The sequence below is a fragment of the Oncorhynchus masou genome, chromosome 25 (assembly GCF_036934945.1).
Source record: "Oncorhynchus masou masou isolate Uvic2021 chromosome 25, UVic_Omas_1.1, whole genome shotgun sequence".
In the NCBI taxonomy this organism is placed as follows: Eukaryota; Metazoa; Chordata; class Actinopteri; order Salmoniformes; family Salmonidae; genus Oncorhynchus; species Oncorhynchus masou.
Window position 1 is genome coordinate 37,704,897 of NC_088236.1, and position 22,714 is coordinate 37,727,610.

The following is a 22,714-nucleotide window of genomic DNA, read 5'->3' on the forward strand; positions in this document are numbered from 1 at the left end:
GAGACAGGAGGGGTCAGGAGACACTATGGCCCCATCCGATGACACTCCCAGACAGGGCCAAACAGGCAGGATATAACCCCACCCACTTTTCCAAAGCACAGCCCCCACACCACTAGATGTATATCTTCAACCATCAACTTACCATCCTGAGACAAGGCCGAGTATAGCCCACAAAGATCTCCGCCACAGCACAACCCAAGGGGAGGCGCCAGGTGGGGTTGATGGGGGAAGCTGGACCGTCAGGCTTGTCTGGATTGGAAGTAGGTTTGAAGTAGACTGGGAGGCATTAAAGACAAAACCCACATTGGTTTGGAAAACCGTTATTGCTCAGTATTCGCAGTGTCTGTAATGGCTTTGTAGAATAATCTGTCAACCCGTTATTGTTACAGGGTGTTCCAGGTCCTTTTGGATTGGCTGGGGCTGATGGACCACAAGGGCAGAAGGTTTGATATAGGAATGATGTAACCACGTCGTTATCATGGTGATGATATCATGTTGGAGCTGGACAGTAACAATTTGTCTAGGGGGACAAAGGCACTTATGGTGTGGTGGGGGATTCTGGAAACGCAGGTTCTAAGGTACGCATTGCCAGTACAGGTTTAACATTGTAAAATGATGCTGTATTCATGTATGAATTACAGAAAGTTATTTAACACACATACTGTAGATTTTATTGAGTTCTTGTTTTCAAATGACAGGGCGTGTCAGGAAGAAGAGGATTGAAGGGTGACATGGGAAAATCTGGACCAAAGGTAGTATATCCAAAATCCTATTGCAATTCATCTTGATAACATTACAAATCTGAACCTCATGCACAGCATCCTTAATTGCACATATACATGTATGTACATTTTCTGTGACAATGAGTTAGACATTACAATGTATTTGTCTCTTCAGGAGAACAGCTGTTTCATGATGCTCAGTAGTAAGTCTGTCAGTAAGACTGTCTGAATGTCTATGTTGTGTCCAGAGGCCAGAGGGTCTGCTGGGCAACAGAGGGCCCCAAGCATCCCTTGGATTGGAGGTAAGAACACAGAGACAAGAGTACTGTATCTGAAACAAACAATACTTCTTTAGCTGTTGGTAGATGTTGGTTGATGTCTTTTGTACTCATCTCTACTTTCAGGGTGTCTGGTGAGGCTGGGCCTCAGGGAGCAGTTGGCCTACCAGGACCTCTGGTTAGTGCTACAATAATCTCACATCAGATACAAAATACACACACGCATTTTCAGATATGGTCACCAGAAATAAATGTCAATAGCGTTTTTAGACATGTCAGCATTACTTTTTTTTCTCTTCAGGGACCAAAAGGTCGACCAGGCCCTGAGGGGAGACAAGGCCAGAAAGGTCAAAAGGTCAGGTCAAGCTTCACCATTCACCTGTCTTTACATCTACTTCTGTAACACTATTTATCCTACTCTGACATCCTACCTGTATAAATTCCACCTCATCTACATTTACTGTAGCTATGTGATTGTGGATTACTTGCTTGCTTTTTTTGATGATGGTCGAAGTGGGAATCCAGGAAAGACGGGACACATCGGGAGGAGGGTCAGAATGAAGCCATCCCTTTTTCACATATTACAATTTATTATTCAATGTATATGGATCTTGATTCTTGATTCTAAAAGCTGTTTCTGTTACCATGTAAGGGGAAAATAGGGAAATCTGGAAGCAGAGGCTGAAGAGGAGGGAGAGGAGAAAAGGTCATCACTATTGACTGGGAGAAATTCGGGCCTGATTATGCACTAGCCATACCATACAGTGTAATGTTTCTTTAACCTTTAAAACACTGCTAATGGTTTGCAGCGGTGAGATTTTGTGTAAGGTCAACAGGGTATAACATTTTTCTATAGATTTAACCTTTTCTTTGAATTACCGGGAAAGAGGGGAGATTTTAGTTCAACCAGGCCTCCAGGAAGACAAGGGCCTTACGTAAGTTCTTTTTAGTAACCATATAATTTGATCAGTTTTGTAAATGCTGTGCTCTCTTTTCAATGCCAGGTGGTTAGCTGTACAACTCAATCACTGTGTCCCCGAAACACAGGACATAACTACCCTTGTTTCTATATATATGTCTTTCTCTGTTTCTCTAAGGGGACACTTTGCATACAAGGAGAGGGGGGTGAAATGGGTGAACCAGAAGTCGAGGTAAATATGAAGCATCAACAGGGGGACCATATGATTCAAGAAGTACAGCACTTTGAACCATGCGTTCCTAGAAGCTCATTCTATGTCAGACTGATGTCTTTCCCCTGAACTTGCAGGGAGAGAAGGCAAAGATGGGAAGGACAGGCCCTCCTGCAGTTCAGGGGCTGGAGGTACTCTCATTTATCCCAAGAAGCGTATTACACATGAGTCCGATGTACTGTGCATGAATTGATCTATTAAAAGTCACTAAAGATACATTTTGCCTCCATCATTCCCATGTTCACATCCCTATACATTTCCTGTATTCAATGATGGACACAGCTCCAAGATGTGTCTGTGTGTCTGTTTCAGGGGACATAAGGCCCTTGGGGAGAGCCAGGGAGCGATGGCCTAAAAGGAGAACAGGTGAGATGTACTATCTAGTATCTGTCTGTCTATTTGGTCTTACTCTGAAAGCTTGACTCAGTGTTTTCTGTTAAGTACGCAACATTATCCGTGGCATTGCTATTGAGTTGTATTGACTGTGATTTGTCTTCTGTCTTTGTAGAAGTTGGTTCTCATGGGGGGTGGGGGACCCCAGGTCTAACGGTACTTCCTGTGACTTTCAGTGATATGCTGTTTCCTTTACTTTTCTGAAAATAAAGTCCGATTTTTATTACAGAGAATAATTCAATTCTAACGTGATTCCTTTTCTCTATCTATAGGGTTTGTTTGGAGAAACGGTATATTACTCTAAATACAAATACACGCATGTGTTCCGTTTTTTTTTTATGCATACATTGACGTGTTCTGTGCATTTATTATGTGGAGATTGGTGGATTGACTGAGGGCACTGACTAAATGGACTATTCACCTGAATATCAGGGTCTAAAAGGATTTGCCGGAAAATCAGGTCCTGTTGGAGTGAGAGGCCTGCCTGTGAGTATGACCTTCCTCACGTCACCCCACATTACTAGATGCGTTACCTCTATTTAATGAAATTAAAAGGATTCCTGACCCAATCTACATTTTAGTCATTTAGTAAACATGCATCCAGAGCGACTTACAGTTAGTGCATTCATCTTGAGATAGCTACATGTAGGTGGGACAAACACATATCTCAGTCATAATAAGGTTCAGAGAGGGGCAGGGACTCTGCAGGGACTCTGCTGTCCTAGGCATCAGGGTAAGCTGGCTCCACCATCAGGGTGCCAGGACAGAGAAGAACATTGACTGGGTTGACCGGGAGCTGACCTCGTGTGGCAGAACGAAGTGCTCGGATGTGTTGGGATGTAGGGTTTGAGCATAGCCTGAAGGTAGGAAGCATCCTGGGGCAGTTTTTCCTTTTTTATATCAGGGTCTCACCTCCTGGTCCCCCTGGAACCTCTCTGAACCTTATTCTGGCACAGATCAAGGCAAGTTGTTGGTAATCTGTCAAAGCAAATCCAAATAGTTTGCAACTCAAATGCATTTTTGGCCAATTCAGCCATGACTATATCATACAACACCTCCCCTGACCAGGACCTCGTGTACTTGTAAGACAAGCCCAACTACCTCCTGATCCAGACTCTGCTGGACCCATTGCACCAGAACCTGTGCTTATTCACAGATCCACCAGATGGCACTCGACACAGACTCGTGCTGCATTAACAGTCAGAGCTGCAGTAGGCCTATAGCAAATTGACCATTGCCATATATGGATATGTGACATTTACTTTGAACTGGACTGTGTTTACAGCTGTGGTCGTGAGTAGATGAGCTTGTTTTGACATGTAGCCACATGTCCACATTTTGTTCATATCCTTTGCTAGTTAGTAAATTATTAGTCCCAGTTATAGATCATTTGTAGTCAGTAATAGGGGAGTGATTGCTTCCTACAAGAGCACAAAACATGTACATTTAAAAGCAAGTCAGGTAAAGATATTTTCTTTTGTCTTAAAGGGGCCGTGTTGTATTTTGAGACAGGCTGAATAAGCAAAAGTAGCCAATAGGCAGAGGGTGCAGAATTTGTCTGATTCTCTGTAATAATGGTATGGTATGAATAATAATGCATTTTATTTTGTTAAGTTGTTTCTTGCATCAAACAACACAACAACAAGTTCAGTCACTTCGTGTCTGAAGGATAAGTGGATAAACAGGTTAATGTCAGGCCCTGCATCTTTTTTCAAAAGGCTCATGGAATATAGGCCTACTGTACATTGAACACCACACATTGGTTGCTACTGTAGCCTGAATGATAGAACAGCTACAGTTGAAGTCGGAAGTTTATATACACCTTAGCCAAATACATTTAAACTCTGTTTTTCACAATTCCTGGCATTTAATCCCAGACATTTAATCCTTTCCTATCTTAGGTCAGTTAGGATCACCACTTTATTTTAAGAAGGGGAAATGTCATAATAATATTAGAGAATTATTTATTTCAGCTTTCATTTAGTTTACATACACTCAATTAGTATTTGGTAGCATTGCCTTTAAATTGTTTAACTTGGGTCAAACGTTTCGGGTAGCCTTCCACAAGCTTCCCACCATAGGTTGGGTGAATTTTGTCCCATTCCTCCTGACAGAGCTGGTGTAACTGAGTCAGGTTTGTAGACCTCCTTGCTCACACACACTTTTTCAGTTCTGCCCACAAATGTTCTATAGGATTGAGGTTCAGGGCTTTGTGATGGCCACTCCAATACCTTGACTTTGTTGTCCTTAAAACTTCTTGGTGCACCCATCCTGTTAGCGGGATCATTTTCATCAACATCCGCTGAATTGCAGAGCGCCAAATTCAAATTAAATTACTAAAAGTATTTAATTTTCGTGAAATCACAAGTGCAATTTAGCAAAACACTGCATAGCTGGTTGTTAATCCTCCTGGTGTGTCAGCTTTCAAAAAAACTTACAGCCAAAGCAAACCAAGCGTTTATGTAAGGACATCTCTCTCAGCAGACAAAACATTTTAAACAGCTAGCAGCAAAGTAGATTGGTCACGAAAGTCAGAAAAGCAATAAAACAAATCGCTTACCTTTGATGATCTTCGGATGTTTACAATCATGAGACTCCCAGTTACACAATAAATGTTCCTTTTGTTCCAGAAAGATTATTTTTTTATCCAAAATACATCCATTTGGTTGGCGCGCTTTGTTCAGAAATCCACAGGCTCGAGCGGTCACGACGGGGCAGACGAAAATTATTTTTTTCAATAGAAGAGAAAGAGAGAAAATGTCTGCTCCAAGCTGTTGGTGCATGCAAAACTCTGCTGCCACCCAGCCATCCACTGACGAGATGTGATCGTCCTTGCTCATTTTTTCAGAATAAAAGGCTGAAACTATGTCTAAAGCCTGTTCACACCATGTGGAAGCCATAGGGAAAGGAATCTGGTTGATATCCCTTTAAATGGAGGGAAGGCATGCAATGGAACAGGGAGCTTTCAAAATAAGAGGCACTTCCGAGTTGGATTTTCCACAGGTTTTCGCCTGCAATATCAGTTCTGTTATACTCACAGACAATATTTTGACAGTTTTGGAAACTTTAGAGTGTTTTCTATCCTAATCTGACAATTATATGCATATTCTAGCTTCTGGGCCTGAGAAATAGGCAGTTTAATTTGGGTACGTTTTTTATCCAAACATCAAAATACTGCCCCATACACTCAACAGGTTAAACCATTTTGCCACAAATTTGGAAGTATGCTTGGGGTCATTGTCCATTTGGAAGATCCATTTGCGACCAAGCTTTAACTTCCTGACTGATGTCTTGAGATGTTGCTTCAATATATCCACATAATTTTCCTTCCTCATGATGACATCTATTTTGTGAAGTGCACCAGTCCCTTCTGCAGCAAAGCACCCCCACAACATGATGCTGCCACCCCCGTGCTTCACGGTTGGAATGGTGTTCTCAGCTTGCAAGCATCCCCCTTTTTACTCCAAACATATCTATGGTCATTATGGCCAAACAGTTCTATTGTTGTTTCATCAGACCAGAGGACATTTCTCCAAAAAGTATGATCTTTGTGCAGCTGCAAAACATAGTCTGGCTTTTTTATGGCAGTTTTGGAGCAGTGGCTTCTTCCTTGCTGAGCGGCTTTTCAGGTTATGTCGATATAGGACTCGTTTTTCTGTGGATATCGATACTTTTGTACCTGTTTCCTCCAGCATCTTCACAAGGTCCTTTGCTGTTGTTCAGGGATTGATTTGCAATTTTCTCACCAAAGTACGTTCATCTCTAGGAGACAGAACACGTCTCCTTCCTGACCGGTATGATGGCTGCGTGGTCCCATTGTGTTTACACTTGCGTACTTTTGTTTGTACAGATGAACGTGGTACCTTCAGGCATTTGGAAATTGCTCCCAATGATGAACCAGACTTGTGGAAGTCTATCATTTCTTTGAGCTGATTTCTTTTGATTTTCCCATGATGTCAAGCAAAGAGGCACTGTGTTTCAAAGGTAGGCCTTGAAATACATCCACAGGTACACCTCCAATTGACTCAAATGATGTCAATTAGCCGATCAGAAGCTTCTAAAGCCATGATATCATTTTCTGGAATTTTCCAAGCTGTTTAAAGGCATAGTCACCTTAGTGTATGTATACTTCTGACCCACTGGAATTGTGATACAGTGAATTATAAGTGAAGTAATCTGTCTGTAAACAATTGTTGGAAAAATTACTTGTGTCATACACAAAGTAGATGTCCTAACCGACTTGCTAAAACTATAGTTTGTTAACAAGACATTTATGGAGTGGTATAAAAATGAGTTTTAATTACTCCAACATAAGTGTATGTACACTTCCAACTTCAACTATATGTCCATGTTAAAATGTTATGGAATGCATTTTATCCATTGTTTTTAATAGTAGGCCTACATTATGATCAAATAGCCACATTAGCCTACTTGGCCACTGTTCAAACTGTAACATAAAGCAGCTACAGCCTCAGTGTTCACAGTAAATGCGCCCTGAAAGTTGCACAACATTTTCACAACGTTCAAGTTTGCGTGTGCTCAGCAGACCTGAAATGTGCTTGGTGTCGAAAAAAACAAACAAGAGGTAACATTGACAGGAACTATATTGATTTAATTATTTTCATCACAATGTGACACCTTCTCCATTATATTCTAACAGCATTTTAAATGAACAATATGTTTATTAGATTTGTGTGGGAGCAGTTGTACTCTACAGCAGCAGAGAGATTGAACCCTGATCAGTTTTTGACTTGAAGGTTGTTCCATGTTCCAGGGATGTGTTACATTGATCCTAACCAGGGCAGCCCAGCTGATGCCATTCTGGTCTACCGTGACTTCACTGCAGCACCAAAGAGCTGTCTTTCTCCGCTCCAGCCTCAGGTACTTCCACACACACCTCTGGCTCTGGAACCCTTTGAACTATAGATCTTTTTTTCATGTGGTAATAACATATGCTATGTGTGTTTGAAATTCGTTCCAACCTCAGGTGCCAATGAAGGCATGGCTGAAGGATTCGAGGACAAATATCTCATTTCATTGATTGAGTTCAATGGAAAGAGGCTTTCAAGTGAGGCTCAAATCCAACCTTGATTCTGTCTTGCTCTCGTGTCCTTAGTTTGATTTGATGCTTTGAAACCACACCTTCCATTCCCTCTCCCAGTTTGAGTATCCAGGACCGGATGTAGTGCAGATGAGGTTCCTTAGGTTAAACAGCAGGCTCACCAGTCAGAACATGACCTACTCCTGCCAGCCTGGGACAGACAGGGACCAGGGGAAAGAGAGGTGAAGTTCCTGGCAGACACATGAAGACAAAGTTACCTGGGGACATTACAAGAGTGTGTGGTATGTTTTCGGACTATAATGATTACCATGTACTGTATTTGATGATGATGATGGTGATCAATCAAATTGTATTGGTCACATACACATAATTAGCAGATGTTATTGCGGGTGTAGCAAAATGATGACGAAGAGGAGGGGGCTGTTGAGGGATGGTGAAGAGAGAGTCACTTCAGTGCTTGTAATTTACTTTGTGTTTCCTTCTTGGCAGTCCTCTGAGGAGCTGGATTGCGGAGACCGTCGTGAGTCAGGGTTCCAGTTTGAGAGCGAGGACCTCGATCGGCTTCCACTGAGAGATCTGGCAGTGTTCGGAAGCAGTGACCTCACACAGGAGTTTGGATTCACTATCGGGTCTGTGTGCTTCAGCTAAAGGAAAGAGAGACACTCTCTCTAAGGACTGATAAGAGCAGAGACAACAATGAGACAATCACCAGACAACCTCCAGCTAGTGGGGAAATGACTCAGAGATACTGGAAAGAGACAGAAAAAGGCATCAGCATTTCTCCTCTTCTCATGACAGAATTGTTTATTGACAAAGTAGAAGTACCAACCAACAGGGCAAAGTGTCTGTTTTCTCTCTCCAAAGGTTAACCAGTTAACAAACATGAACTGGTTGGTCTGTGGCCAGGGATATTCTTGAGAGAAAGTATCTTTGTATTTTGTGTACACTGATTTCATTTGTGATATTGAAACATGCTCATTCATGTAATTGGTTTAAATGATGGTGGTTTCCATAAATGTTGTTGGTGCTATAATTCTTTTTTTTTTACAAACATTCCCATACTTAATTCCGGTATGTTCTTGACCAAGAGCAGTGTGGTTTACACAACCTTCACTGCCACAACTTAACAATGTGTCCCAAATCTGTGCTCACTCTACCCTTACATCCCAAGTTAGAAACTAAGGAACATATCAATATTGATCCCTTGGTCAAAAAGTAGGAAGACTAATACAATGAGGACTATTAGGAGCTATGACAATTAATTAATTGTATTTGGTGATAACATTTTATGCAATATTGCAGCACCTGATAGATGCAGTAGCCTAACTACCATTGGTGAAATTGTGATGTTCTGATGTTTTTTTTACCTTTATTTTACCTTTAGTGATGTCTGTTGATACAGAGGAACAATGCGGTACTATAAAACATGTTGTCAAAGTTGATGTATATAGGTCATTCAATAAGACCAACGTTGACGTTTTCTGTAGATCCGTTGTGTCTCCTGTGTTTTTACCTCACTGCACCTTATTATGATGTCCCTGTTAGAGGTTTATCTTTGTCCCTCCTCAATTTACCACATGATTTTACACCCTGACCTGGCTTTATTCTACCATGAACCCCAACCTGAGAAGCTTTGACAAGGGAAAAATGACTCCCCAGTTCTGTGAAAAACAGTTCTGATTCGAATGGAAAAACTCCAGGAGGGACTTTATGTGGTGGCTGCTCTTGATAATGTGCTTACAATTGATACTGGATTGCATGCAGCAGGCTTTGCACATGGTATGGAACTTCAATGACAGAGACAAAGGTATCTTTAAAGTTTTGCTCAGTTTCATCTTTGCTGAAAGGTGTGTGTTTGTAAATTGTGTGATTTACTTAATTTATTTGCTGGCCAGTTTTCTTCAAGTATTTAAAGTATCCAGTTAATGATCTCTCTCTCTCTCTCTCTCTCTCTCTCTCTCTCTCTCTCTCTCTCTCTCTCTCTCTCTCTCTCTCTCTCTCTCTCTCTCTCTCTCTCTCTCTCTCTCTCTCTCTCTCTCTCTCTCTCTCTATATATATATATATATATATATATATATATATATGAGAAAAATCCATATATATATATATATATATATATGAGAAAAATCCATATGCTCTCGTGTTTTGTAATATGCACATGAGATATCAGTAATTGTTTGTGGTTCAACTGAAATATATGAATAAATTAAAGTATTGTACTAATTTATTCATAATTCATTGGTATTGCCCCTCCACAAAAAGCACCCAAACAAGTGTAAAATATAAGCAATTTTAATTAAAACTTAAAGCACTTAAAAAGCGATGTGATTTGACTACATTAGATTAATGAACATTAACTAGAAAAGAAACTATGATGTTTCATGAAAATAATCGGGCGAAGTGTTGACATGAGAGAAAGGCGATAACTACAGTGTATCGCTCTCAGACATTGTTGCCCCTGCTCTGATCGCTCAGATGACTTTTTCCTGACACTGAGCATAGACATTTCTGCTGCTGTTTGAGTAGAGGACCATTCTCTTCAAGGTAGGCAATCATTTTAAACAAACACTTGCGTTTATCTTGTAAGACATGCTCCTCGTTTATAGCGAATTGACTGTACTCGTGTAACGGCTTGTTTTTAGGCTGTAGGCCTCGTAATGCCTCGGTCTCTAGTCGCCCTGTGAATCAGTCAAACCTCGCTCAAGACCCAGGACATTGGAATTGGGAGCTCCGAAGAGCACAAGAGACGATACATTATAGTTTAAAATATAAAGGTATTTCTAAATTCAACGTCTGTAGTTTTAGCCTGGGTTTTATTGGCAGACAGTAAATTATTATGTAGGTTTGGCGCTGATGTTTCACATCGTAATTAACAGCTGTTGCGCGAGGACTCCCGAGCTGTATAGCCTCCAGGCTTCCTCGTCAGATGGCATACAGTATTACACAACTAAAGTCATGTATTTCCTTTCTAAACTCATTTGACTTGTTTAGGAAAAAATGTAAGAAATATTTTCAATAGTGAGGGCAAGTGGCTGACAGCCTGCAATAGGTGTGTAAAGTAAAATGACTTTAGTGACAGCAGCAAAATGTAAACGAAACTGCATTGCTTTGTTTTCAGATAGTTTTATTTCTCTATTAAAACAAAGTGATCCGTGTGTGTGTGTGTGTGTGTGTGTGTGTGTGTGTGTGTGTGTGTGTGTGTGTGTGTGTGTGTGTGTACGCATGTGTCCTCAATATTAAAAGTAGCTTAATCTGTTTTGATCTAATAAACCACATCTCTCTACAGTTGAGTTTGTATCAGAGAAGATAATGTGTCGCCTATATATTGCATCTGCTGTAATTTCTAATTGGCAGCCCACTTTCTCCCTCTAGCACTGTGCCTATGACTTCACTGTGGGGTGGGCTGGAGACATGAACCCACCAAAAAGGACAGACTTTGTGTCTTTAACCGTCACTGGACAAGGAAGTCAACAGTGGAGAAGACAGTCCTGCTGGAGGGTGAGTGATGGCTGAAGAAAGTCAACCAACTTACTTATCTCACACACTGATCCGATGACTTATTATGTGCTATTTACAGTTTATTTATATGCTGTAAGGCATATCGCACTGAAAGTTTTGTATATCAAATGTAGCATGACATTTTAATGGTTTACCCTACTTGAATAAAAAAAATGTCTCAAAGACATAATTGTGGTCATAACCATAATATCATGTGATAGCCACTCAGAAAGGACATGACTGGTGCTCAGATCTGTCACTGTTAGTCAGTAGAGGTATGACCGTTGTTTATCAGAAGAATACGACGCTGCAGGGCTTCTGTATAGTAGCAGCATGTTACTATAGTGACGCAGTTGATCAGACATGTAGCACTGTGTATGACATTCAGTGATTCTTCTGTATTTCTTGTTGATCGTGCGCTTGTCTCTCCTGACTGACAAGCCAGCGCAGTCAATTTACAAATGAGTTTTTTATCTAATTCACCCTGTGCTTATGGCTTTGTCATTTTCTCTCTCACCCAAATTGCACCCATATATCCACAGAAATGGAAGCTGTTATCCAGATTGCAGCGCAACCTAATCCTCTTCACTGTGGCTCTCATGTTAGTTTGTGGGATTGCTACTAACCCCAGTGTCACAGAACATTTCCGAGGTAAGTCCAGCAAAACAATGGAATTGTTATAATGTATGGTGGTGCCTGTTCCCGAGGCACCAGAGACTGAGCATTCTCCCCTCTGCTTCCTCCCCAGGCTTGGCTGTTGTTGCGAAGGAGGAAGGGGACCATGCTCTGAAACCTGTCATCCCTGAGGTCCAACCTGAGTTGGACAAACTGAACCGACCGTTAGTACCAGAGTCACCTTCAGAGGTCGGTACATTCCACTCCCCTGCTTTACTACTAAAGCCAACCTTTGACTATGACAAAATATGTGGATTGACACATCCAGTAAGCTGGGTTTCTGAAGTAAAGCTTTTCCCTCCCTTTACCATATCTCTTCCTTCAGAAGCAGAAGAGGGCAGCCCACAAGCGGGGGCCACCCAGCAGGCAGAACCGACTGCAAAAGAAAGGGAACGTGTCAGATACCCAGGTGGAGAAAGAGGGAGAGAAGCCACTTGTTAAGTAAGACTAGCCTCTAATCAGTGGAGAGAACTGATGGACTGATTGATAACATACTGATACACCTTTATTGCATGGGTTAGAGAAGTGGATTGTGATGCGTAATCTGAATAAAATATACAACGCGATTCCAAACAAATATCAACATGTTTTCTTGTCTTCTCATCTTGACTGGCCCCTATGTGTGTTTAGCTGGCGTGTGGCCATGATTGACCAAGCCACTGAAAGAAGAACTGCCAAGGAAGCAGCGAACAAGGTGGATGTCCCAGAGGTTGAGCAAGAGGGCCATTCACACAAGGAGCCAGGTCTTTGCCATGTTTATGCCTCTACTGTCTCTCTCTGGTCAAACCCTCCATAGCACCCCTTCATGACCATGAACAACAGCTGAGTTTATTAACCACACGTTGAGTTTGATGTGTGCATGGCCTGAAAGAGACTTAAATAGAAGTAGTGAATTCATAATTCTGGAACGGACTTGGATGGTGGCCTATTATCTTGGCACGTGTGTGTTTCAGAAGTCGATAGGCTTGAGGCAGTACGTGATGCTTTCAGACATGCATGGAAGGGCTACAAAGAGTTTGCCTGGGGGAAAGATGAGCTGAGGCCCATGTCTAAGTCCTATGGAGAGTGGTTTGGCCTAGGCTTGACCCTAATTGATGCACTGGATACAATGTGGATCCTCAACCTCAAAAAAGGTACCTACAGTACATTCATTATCCAGCTTTTCTATATACCTTCTGTATCAGAGTTTTCATGGAGTTAGACCACTAAAGTTTCTTGCCCTCTTTTGGACAGAGTTTGAGGAGGCTAAGACCTGGGTTTCCACAGAGCTGTCCTTTGATAAAGACGTGGACGTGAACCTGTTTGAGAGCACCATCCGTATCCTGGGCGGCTTGCTAAGCACTTACCATCTGACTGGAGACACTCTGTTCCTGGACAAGGCTGTGAGTCACGTACAGGGAGACCTATAGAGAGCTGGCACTTACTGTTTCTGCTGCTGGGCCTCTGGCACTTCCTCCTCCAGTCCCTCTGCCTCTCAAAGACCCTTTCATGGGCTGCTGCTAATGTTGGTCATATGAATTAAGTCCTGAAATTTAGAAAAAAATCTTTGGGAGATGGGGGTCTGGTTAAGGAAACCAAATTGATGGGCATTTCTGTTTTTTTTATTTTTTTTTATGACTTTGCAGAAAGATATAGGAACGAGGTTAATGCCTGCCTTCAACACCCCATCCAAGATCCCCTACTCGGATGTGAACATTGGGAAGGGTACAGCCCACCCCCCTCGATGGACGTCGGACAGCACGGTTGCGGAGGTCACCAGCATCCAGCTGGAATTTAGGGAGCTGAGTCGCCTCACTCAGGACACACGCTACCAGGTAAACCAAGCCACAACAGAGTATCAGGATCTGTTGGTAATGTTCATACCAACACTCAAAAGCAATGTTCCAATGGCAGGACTCGATTTGACGTCAGGTTTGATTTATACAGCACTCTATCAATCATCTCTGACGACATTTAACTGACTTTCTCCATCTCCTTCTTCTACAGGCTGCAGTGGATGAGGTCATGCAGAAAATCCACAAGCTGGAGGGGAAGCAGGATGGCCTCGTCCCCATGTTCATCAACACCAACAGCGGCCAGTTCACCCATTTGGGGATGTTCACGCTGGGTGCACGGGCAGACAGCTACTACGAATACCTCCTCAAACAGTGGATCCAGGGAGGCAAGAAGGAGACGGCGTGAGTCAAACTCTTTTCTAAACACTTTCCGGTCTACTTTTCTCAAGGCTGTATATGAGGTTTAGGCTGACGCTAATTCTCTGAGTCAGGTCTAGCCACTCAGGTCCTACTGATCTTGTCTAGGCTCCCTGCTAAGTACTGGGGGCAGGCAGCGGAGTTGTCCCTTCTCTAGCTTGCTGTCATGTTTGACAGTCTCATAGCTTGATCTCCTCAGAGCTGTCCCTCCCCTGATGTAACCGAGATGACTTAAACAGCCCAAGTCTCTCTGTTACCTGTAGTGCTGGACAAGCTGTGTGGATGTGAAGGAACAACTGAATGTCGTATCAGGCTGTGCATAAGACTGAAAATTTAATGACTCTGTCTGGTGATATTTGCTCAACTTCATGCACAACTAGGTCTTCAGAGCTGCCTTTATAAAACATTTACCCTCAGTTGGAACAGCTCTCTCAGACTCAGCACAGCTTGAGGACAGATTTGAGTTATTGTACTGTTTTTAAGGTAGTTCCTTGTATTTTCTTTTTTCTTGGCTCAGTGCTGTATCAGTTGGTGTTGTGGATTCTATGGAAAACTACGCAAGTACCATTAAGCTGACTGCTTCTTGCTTCTCAGTATTTGTGTAGTTATAGACTATATTCCTTTAAGTCAAAGCAGTGTTGTGCTTATACAGAGCAGTACAAATAAACAGATGTGCTTGGCTGTAAAGCTGTGGCTGTGTGTTCCTCAGGTTGCTGGAGGATTACCTGCAGGCCCTGGAGGGAGTGAAGAAGAACCTGCTGAAGAAGTCCTCTCCGAACAGGCTGACCTTCGTAGGGGAGCTTTCCCATGGCAGGTTCAGCCCCAAAATGGTTAGGATACTGACTATGCACACTAGATGAGTGTGTGTGGAAAAAGCTGCTGTTTTCTCTAGATTGTGTAACATGGACATGGTCGTTCTCCACTGAACCCCCCTCCCCCATGTCAGGACCACCTGGTGTGTTTCCTCCCTGGGACCCTGGCTCTAGGGGCCCACCACGGCCTGCCAGCAGAACACATGGAGCTGGCCAAGCAGCTGATGGAGACCTGCTACCAGATGTATGCCCAGATGGAGACTGGCCTGAGCCCTGAGATTGTCCACTTTAACATGCACGAGGGCAGCATCGGAGATGTAGACGTGAAGGTAGGGGTGTGATCTGAACAACACTCACAGCAGAGATATGGTTATGATCAACACCCAACTGAAGTGCTATTTGGTTCCTGACAATTTATTTCTCTGTTGTGAAGTGTTTTTTTGTTGATGCAATTGATATGATTGTTTCTTGTGTGTGTGTCATTACTTCAGCTTGCAGACAGACACAACCTCCTGCGCCCTGAGACGGTGGAGAGCTTGTTCTATCTGTACAGGTTCACTAAAGACAGGAAGTACAGGGACTGGGGCTGGGAGATCCTTCAGAACTTCAACAAGTATACCAAGGTGAGCGAGCACAGTCACTAACCAGCCTAGACTACTGTAAATACTGTAAGTAAATGAACCCGCCTGGTCCCAGATCTGTTTGGCATGACAATAGGAGTCATCTGGAACCAGGCTACTGAGAAATGCATTGTTAAAGTGAGTGATGAATCCTTATGTGTTAATTGAGTTAGTATTCCACAGACGTTACCTTGATAACAACATGTGATAACGTAATAACATGTGTGTCTCACCAGGTTTCTACTGGTGGCTACACGTCCATCAACAACGTCCGGGACCCAGAGTACCCCAGCCCCCGGGACAAGATGGAGAGTTTCTTCCTGGGGGAGACTCTCAAATACTTCTACCTGCTGTTCTCCGATGACCCGGAGCTGCTCAGTCTGGACAAGTATGTGTTCAACACAGAGGCTCACCCCCTGCCCATCTGGCCCACTGCACAGTGAGAGATACACAGGGCAAGTCAACATGAAGCACATTTACAGTAATACATCACAGCTCAGGGCTTGGCTAACACCAATATATCTAGTTATTCCTTATTGCATATCTCAGTGACTCAAATTTGGGTTGGTTTACCCTCTCCTAAATCGAAAAGTGATTGTTATAGCCATGATGGGGAGGGGTTGCAGCAGTGCTGGGGTGAGATTGAAGCGTAGTAGCTTTGATATACAGTGGGGCAAGAAAGTATTTAGTCAGCCACCAATTGTGCAAGTTCTCCCACTTAAAAAGATGAGAGGCCTGTAATTTTCATCATAGGTACACTTAAACTATGACAGAAAAAATGAGAGAAAAAATCCAGAAAATCACATTGTAAGATTTTTAATTTATTTATTTGAAAATTATGGTGGAAAGTAAGTATTTGGTCACCTATAAACAAGCAAGATTTCTGGCTCACAGACCTGTTACTTCTTCTTTAAGAGGCTCCTCTGTCCTCCACTCGTTACCTGTATTAATGGCACCTGTTTGAACTTGTTATCAGTATAAAAGACACCTGTCCACAACCTCAAACAGTCACACTCCAAACTTCACTATGGCCAAGACCAAAGAGCTGTCAAAGGACACCAGAAACAAAATTGTAGACCTGCACCAGGCTGGGAAGACTGAATCTGCAATAGGTAAGCAGCTTGGTTTGAAGAAATCAACTGTGGGAGCAATTATTAGGAAATGGAAGACATACAAGACCACTGATAATCTCCCTCAATCTGGGGCTCCACGCAAGATCTCACCCTGTCGGGTCAAAATGATAACAAGAACGGTGAGCAAAAATCCCAGAACCACACGGGGGGACCTAGTGAATGACCTGCAGAGAGCTGGGACCAAAGTAACAAAGCCTACCATCAGTAACACACTACGCCGCCAGGGACTCAAATCCTGCAGTGCCAGACGTGTCCCTCTGCTTAAGCCAGTACATGTCCAGGCCCATCTGAAGTTTGCTAGAGATTGGATGATCGCATTTGGATGATCCAGAAGAAGATTGGGAGAATGTCACTTTTTGGTAAAAACTCAACTCGTCATGTTTAGAGGACAAAGAATGCTGAGTTGCATCCAAAGAACGCCATACCTACTGTGAAGCATGGGGGTGGAAACATCATGCTTTGGGGCTGTTTTTCTGCAAAGGGACCAGGACGACTGATCCGTGTAAAGGAAAGAATGAATGGGGCCATGTATTATGAGATTTTGAGTGAAAACCTCCTTCCATCAGCAAGGGCATTGAAGATGAAACGTGGCTGGGTCTTTCAGCATGACAATGATCCTAAACACACCGCCCGGGCAATGAAGGAGTGTCTTCGTAAGAAGCATTTCATGGTCCTGGAGTGGCCTAGCCAGTCTCCAGATCTCAACCCCATAGAACATTTTTGGAGGGAGTTGAAAGTCCGTGTTGCCCAGCAACAGCCCCAAAACATCACTGCTCTACAGGAGATGTGCATGGAGGAATGGGCCAAAATACCAGCAACAGTGTGTGAAAACCTTGTGAAGACTTACAGAAAACGTTTGACCTCTGTCATTGCCAACAAATGGTATATTATTTCCTTATTAGGGTCCTTATTTTCCACCATAATTTGCAAATAAATTCATAAAAAATCCTACAATGTGATTTTTCTGGATTTTTTTCCCTCATTTTGTCTGTCATAGTTGAAATGTACCTATGATGAAAATTACAGGCCTCTCATCTTTTTAAGTGGGAGAACTTGCACAATTGGTGGCTGACTAAATACGTTTTTGCCCCACTGTATATTTGGTTATCTTTGTCTGTTCTCGCCACATTGCTGCTGAGAGGGCCTGTCTATCCTCTGATGACAGTTGTTTACTCTGAAGGAAGAGTGGAAAACATGACAGGCAGCCAAGCTATGTCCTTGGATCATCATGGTTATTTTGTACACCAACACTAGAGAAAGATGTGAGCGTGACTGGACTCCAAGCTGTGCCTAGATTGGAGGCAGCAGCAGTCTGAGAGGAAGTGCTAGTTTGACAGAATACAGCACTGAGTGACCAGTGACACTCCCTATCATGGACTTCCCATATGAAGAAATTCTATAGTATACTATGGTATAAATCACTGTAGTGTATACTGTAGTATTTACAGTTAACTATATTATAAATACTGCAGTAAAGGAAAACAGTAGTATACTGTAGTATTTATTATAGTGTTTTTAGTTTTATTATCTTTGACATAGAAGGGGAGGCTTTCTCCTTCCAAAAACCTACTGGAGAATCACTAATGAAGCACATTTTCCATAACCTGTAGGCAGGTAGGACTGGGGTCTGAATGGAGAGTTCAGAACTTCTGTTCTTTTCTGTAACCTGTAGGGAACACAATATATAGTCTATACTTGGCATATAGGTTTCTCACTTATGGGTGGTGCAAATTGGGATATGGTGGAGGGGAATGGGCACGGTATATGCTAATTTAATACTGTAGCATTTACTATAGTTATAAAAGTGTAGTGTTTTTGTGGACATTGCTGTAGTATTTACTACAACATTCTATAGTAAGTTCTACACATAATTGAGGGATACTACAGTGTGTAGTATAATATACTACAGCTTACTATGGAATTCTATAGTATGTACTGTAGTATTCATTTTTTTTAAATGTATGTGGGTTTACAGTAAATGACCAAGTATTGTGATAAAACATTGTGTCCCTGGATCCTCTCACTCTCCGGTCTCTTGATCGCATTCTTAAGAAATGGTTTATACAGATTTTGAAAAGAGAATCAGTCATGTCAGGCATAGATTAGTCTGATTTTAATTGCATACTGTGAACCTTTTTGTGTATGGGGACTGCAAGCACTTATTCTTTAATTTCCTTGTGTTTTGAATTTGACTGACTCAGCTGCTATTATATTTAATGAATGTTACGTTTTCCTTATTTGTCATGCTTTCCTTGTTGTGGGGTCAAATTAGTGTAAGTTGGAGTGGACATTTGGGTAATTTTAGTTTTACAAATGTTTGAGATTTTAAGCTGAATTTAGTTAGTATCATTTGAATTAATTTAGTGTATTGTGGTATACTACAGTGCCTTCAGACAGTATTTATACCACCTGACTTATTCCACAATTTGTCGTTGTAGTCTGAATTCATAATTGATTAAATAAATGTATTCTCTCACCCATCTACACACAATACCTCATAATGACAAAGTGAAAACCCTGTTTTTAGCAAATTTATAAAGACATGTAATGCATAAGTATTCACACCCCTGAGTCAATACATGTTAGAATCACCTTTGGCAGCGATTACAGCTGTGAGTCTCTAAGAGCCTTGCACACCTGGGTTGTACAATATTTGCACATTATTCTTTTCAAAATTCTTCAAGCTCTGTCAAGTTGGTTGTTGAACATTGCTAGACATCCATTGTCAAGACTTGCCATAGACTTTCAAGCTGATTTTAAGTCAAAACTATGACTTGGCCACTCAGGAACATTCAATGTAATCTTGCTAAGCAACTCCAGTGTAGATTTAGCTAAACACATGTATGTGACCAATAACATTTAATTTGATTTATTTGGCCTTGTTTTAGGTTATTGTCCTGCTCAAAGGTGAATTTGTCTCCCAGTGTCTGTTGGAAAGCACACTGAACCAGATTTTCCACTAGGATTTTGCCTGTTAGCACTATTCCGTTTTTTTTTTTTATCATTAACTCCCTAGTTCTTGCCAATGACAAGCATACCCATAACATGATGCAACCACCACCATGCTTGAAAATATGAAGTGTATCTTTGTATTGACTGGGTGTTTTGGTACACCATTTATAGTGTAATCACTTCACCATGCTCAAAGGGATATTCAATGTCTGTTTTTTTATTTTTTTTACCCATCTATCAATAGGTGCCCTTCTTTGCGCAGCATTGGAAAACCTCTAGTCTTTGTGGTTGAATCTGTATGAAATTCACTGTTCAACTGAGGGACCTTACAGATAATTGCATGTGTGGGGTACAGAGATGAGGTAATCATGTTAAACAATTATTGAACACAGTGAGTCCATGCAACGTATGTGACTTGTTAAGCAAATATTTACTCCTGAACTTATTCAGGCCTTAACAAAGGGGTTGAATGCTTGACTCGAAATTTTAAACTGCAACACAACAAAATGTGGAAAAAAGTCAGTGTGTAACTACTTTCTGAAGTATACCTGGATAGGCTGTATCATTCCTGTAAATATCTATTGGGAATGTAATATGTACATTTTTCACTCTCATGATTCTATTTGTAGTAGTATTTTATTTAAACGTTTTTGAGACTCAATTCAACATCCTAGGTGTATAGTGTGAGATTTTAGTTTTCTTCCAAATTTGAATGTTCAGCGCTCTCCTCCTTCAAGTGTTGCTTCACTTGTGCCTTCAATGTTGCCCTTGATAACCTTATGAAACTATTTTGACATCATTCATAAATTGCTGTTTTGTTATGGAAATGTGGATAGTTGTGCACCGGTTTTTGTTTTACATATTCATGATGTGGAATAAGGAATGTCATTTTCCAACAGTCTTTCAACCATTTGCTGGATGTACTTCCGTAACTTTCAAACTGTGCTTATAGCACATATCACAAATAAGGGCTCTCTACTTGCTATCCCTCTTTCACATTTCTGATCAGTTATTATACTGCTGGTTGGATTTCAGATTCCTTTTTTAGAACTCTGATGTTTCTCAAAATGGATTCTAAACTTTTATAAACCAAAGATATCTTGGTTATTACAATATCTGGAATGAATCTACACTTCATTCTGTGAGGAATGACAAAATAAGACATTTGTCTAAGCCATGTTTTATAACAATGTAACTAAGGACTATTGGAGATTTTGATACAGCATCTGAAGTCAGCTGCAGCCTGCTGACAGCTGTTAGCTGACCAAGGTCAACAGCGTGTTAATACTGTCTTGGTTAATCACGTCTGCTGTTGTTCTGATTCCCTCAAGCTGTGGAGGACCATTTTATTTCAAACTGCTAATGCCATATACCCACCTGGGACCTCAAGGCAAAATAAGAAATATAAGTTCTTGTATTTTTCTTGCATATTGTAAACATTTGCAGTCAATGTTACACATTGGTCAGAATCTCTCCATTTCAATTCAACTATGCGCCTATGACATTTGCAACACTGTGTTTTGGAACAGCCCGTGTTATGAGACTGCAACACCACTGACTCACATGGAAAGGAGTACACCCATGTCTTGATTTAAATCTCTTTCAACTTGGGCATGAACATGCTAAACCAAAGGCTGGGAGCTAATGAGACCAGTGTTTCTGGGTCTGTGAACTGTTTTTAAGTCATGGCCTTTCAAAATGTGTTATGAATCATGTCACTTAGTTTTATTAAACCATGGACCTGCTTTAATTTTGTATAAATGTCAACATTAAAATACTTTTATTGAACATTTTACAACTCTGTCACTCGATCATTTACAATCCATGTTGAAGGCATTTCATCAGTATCTCTCCCTCTCCATTTTCACCCACTGGGCGATGGAATCTGACTCCATCTTACAGGCCTTTATAACAGATGTCGGATCAGCGTCATTGGCCTCTCTGGGAAGTAAGATCGCATGGGATAATATTAGCATTGAATTGAAACCATGCCTGTGGTGGTACCGTAAAAGATACTAAATAGTATTCTAGAGTAAATAATTGTATACTGTTTGAATTTACAGTAGTTGATTGGAGTGGAAGAAAGTCAAGTGCGATTTTTGAATGACATAAGTCCTCTCACCCCAAATCCAAATGGTGAGCCCTCTCTGAGATGCAATCAGTGAGGACTTTCTCACCTACAGAACAAAAATCATACACATTTTATTCATATCTTACTCTTCCATTTGCCCGTGGGTCCAGGTCTCCATTGGAGAAAATGTTGCTGGCTGTGGAGAGGGCTGATAAGGCAACAAAGAACCGAAACATCACTGAGGAAACCATACTATGGAAAAATCAAGCGGACTAGGGTGACATTACAGCCAAGTGTTCTAGAAGCAAGCCATGTGTACTGCATGGGAATTTCAAATTATGTTGAAATGAGCAAGGCAGCAGGGTCATTCCGCCAAACAGTTGCCATCTCAAGAATTTAAAAAATACTATAGTAAGTGCCTATTAAGTGCCAAATAAAGCAACAGGGTTGATGACTTAAATTAAGGTAATTTTGCCATTAAAATGCTCAGTCTGATTGTGTGATTAAAAATGTAAATAGATTTACATACACAGCCCTGGTTAGCGGATAGGATCGGTTAAACTCTATAGCTTACCCATCTTACCCATTTAAAGTAGGAGGTTATTAATGAAAATAAAAGATAAGTGTTCATTGGTCAGAATAATTCGATTGTGATGTCATGCTGTGGGCCAAAAACTCCATCCCATCTGAACAGGCTGAAATTCCATCCCACCTGAACAGAATGAAATTCCATCCCACCTGAACAGGCTGAAATTCCAGGTGGGTTTTTTTTTCTTCAAAAAGGGTGTTATCATTTTCAGAATTTCAGAGTGTTAATTCAACCTCATAGTGTGGAAATACATATTTTTTTAAAGAACTAGCATTCCATTTTTGACTGCACTGCCCCTTTAAAACGAGGGACAGGGGTTTTTGGACCTTAAATTGATCTACTAATCTCATCAAATAAATAATGATCTTCAGAAATTACCTTGTCAAAGCAACTAAATAATACAGTACCAATCAAAAGTTTGGACACACCTACTCATTCCTGGATTTGTCTTTATTTTTACTATTGTCTACAATGTAGAATAATAGTGAACACATCACAACTATGAAATAACACATTGAATCTAAAAA

General features: G+C 41.4%; 1 protein-coding gene and 1 long non-coding RNA gene across 4 annotated transcripts; both read left to right on the forward strand.

Annotated features, from left to right (window-relative positions):
- Nucleotides 1–7,100: 7,100 nt before the first annotated feature.
- Nucleotides 7,101–9,479, forward strand: LOC135514267 (uncharacterized). Its single transcript, XR_010451647.1, has 3 exons — nt 7,101–7,168; nt 7,358–7,926; nt 8,135–9,479. It is a non-coding gene; the product is annotated as an uncharacterized LOC135514267 (long non-coding RNA).
- A 286-nt stretch (nt 9,480–9,765) lies between these two features.
- LOC135514254 (endoplasmic reticulum mannosyl-oligosaccharide 1,2-alpha-mannosidase-like) lies at nt 9,766–21,325 on the forward strand. Of its 3 annotated transcripts, none has more exons than XM_064937607.1 (14): nt 9,766–10,189; nt 11,018–11,143; nt 11,686–11,794; nt 11,892–12,007; nt 12,144–12,259; nt 12,449–12,561; nt 12,775–12,951; nt 13,052–13,200; nt 13,444–13,632; nt 13,805–13,995; nt 14,720–14,840; nt 14,957–15,151; nt 15,314–15,445; nt 15,679–21,325. In XM_064937607.1, the coding sequence occupies exons 2-14, from the start codon at nt 11,057–11,059 to the stop codon at nt 15,883–15,885; spliced, it is 1,902 nt and encodes a 633-aa protein (XP_064793679.1). In that variant the 5' UTR covers nt 9,766–10,189; nt 11,018–11,056; the 3' UTR covers nt 15,886–21,325. The 3 variants fall into 3 exon arrangements, with proteins under 3 accessions (XP_064793679.1, XP_064793677.1, XP_064793678.1); XM_064937605.1 differs by having other exon boundaries at nt 9,767–10,189; nt 12,772–12,951; XM_064937606.1 differs by lacking the exon at nt 9,766–10,189 and adding an exon at nt 10,276–10,419 and having other exon boundaries at nt 12,772–12,951.
- Nucleotides 21,326–22,714: the final 1,389 nt, after the last annotated feature.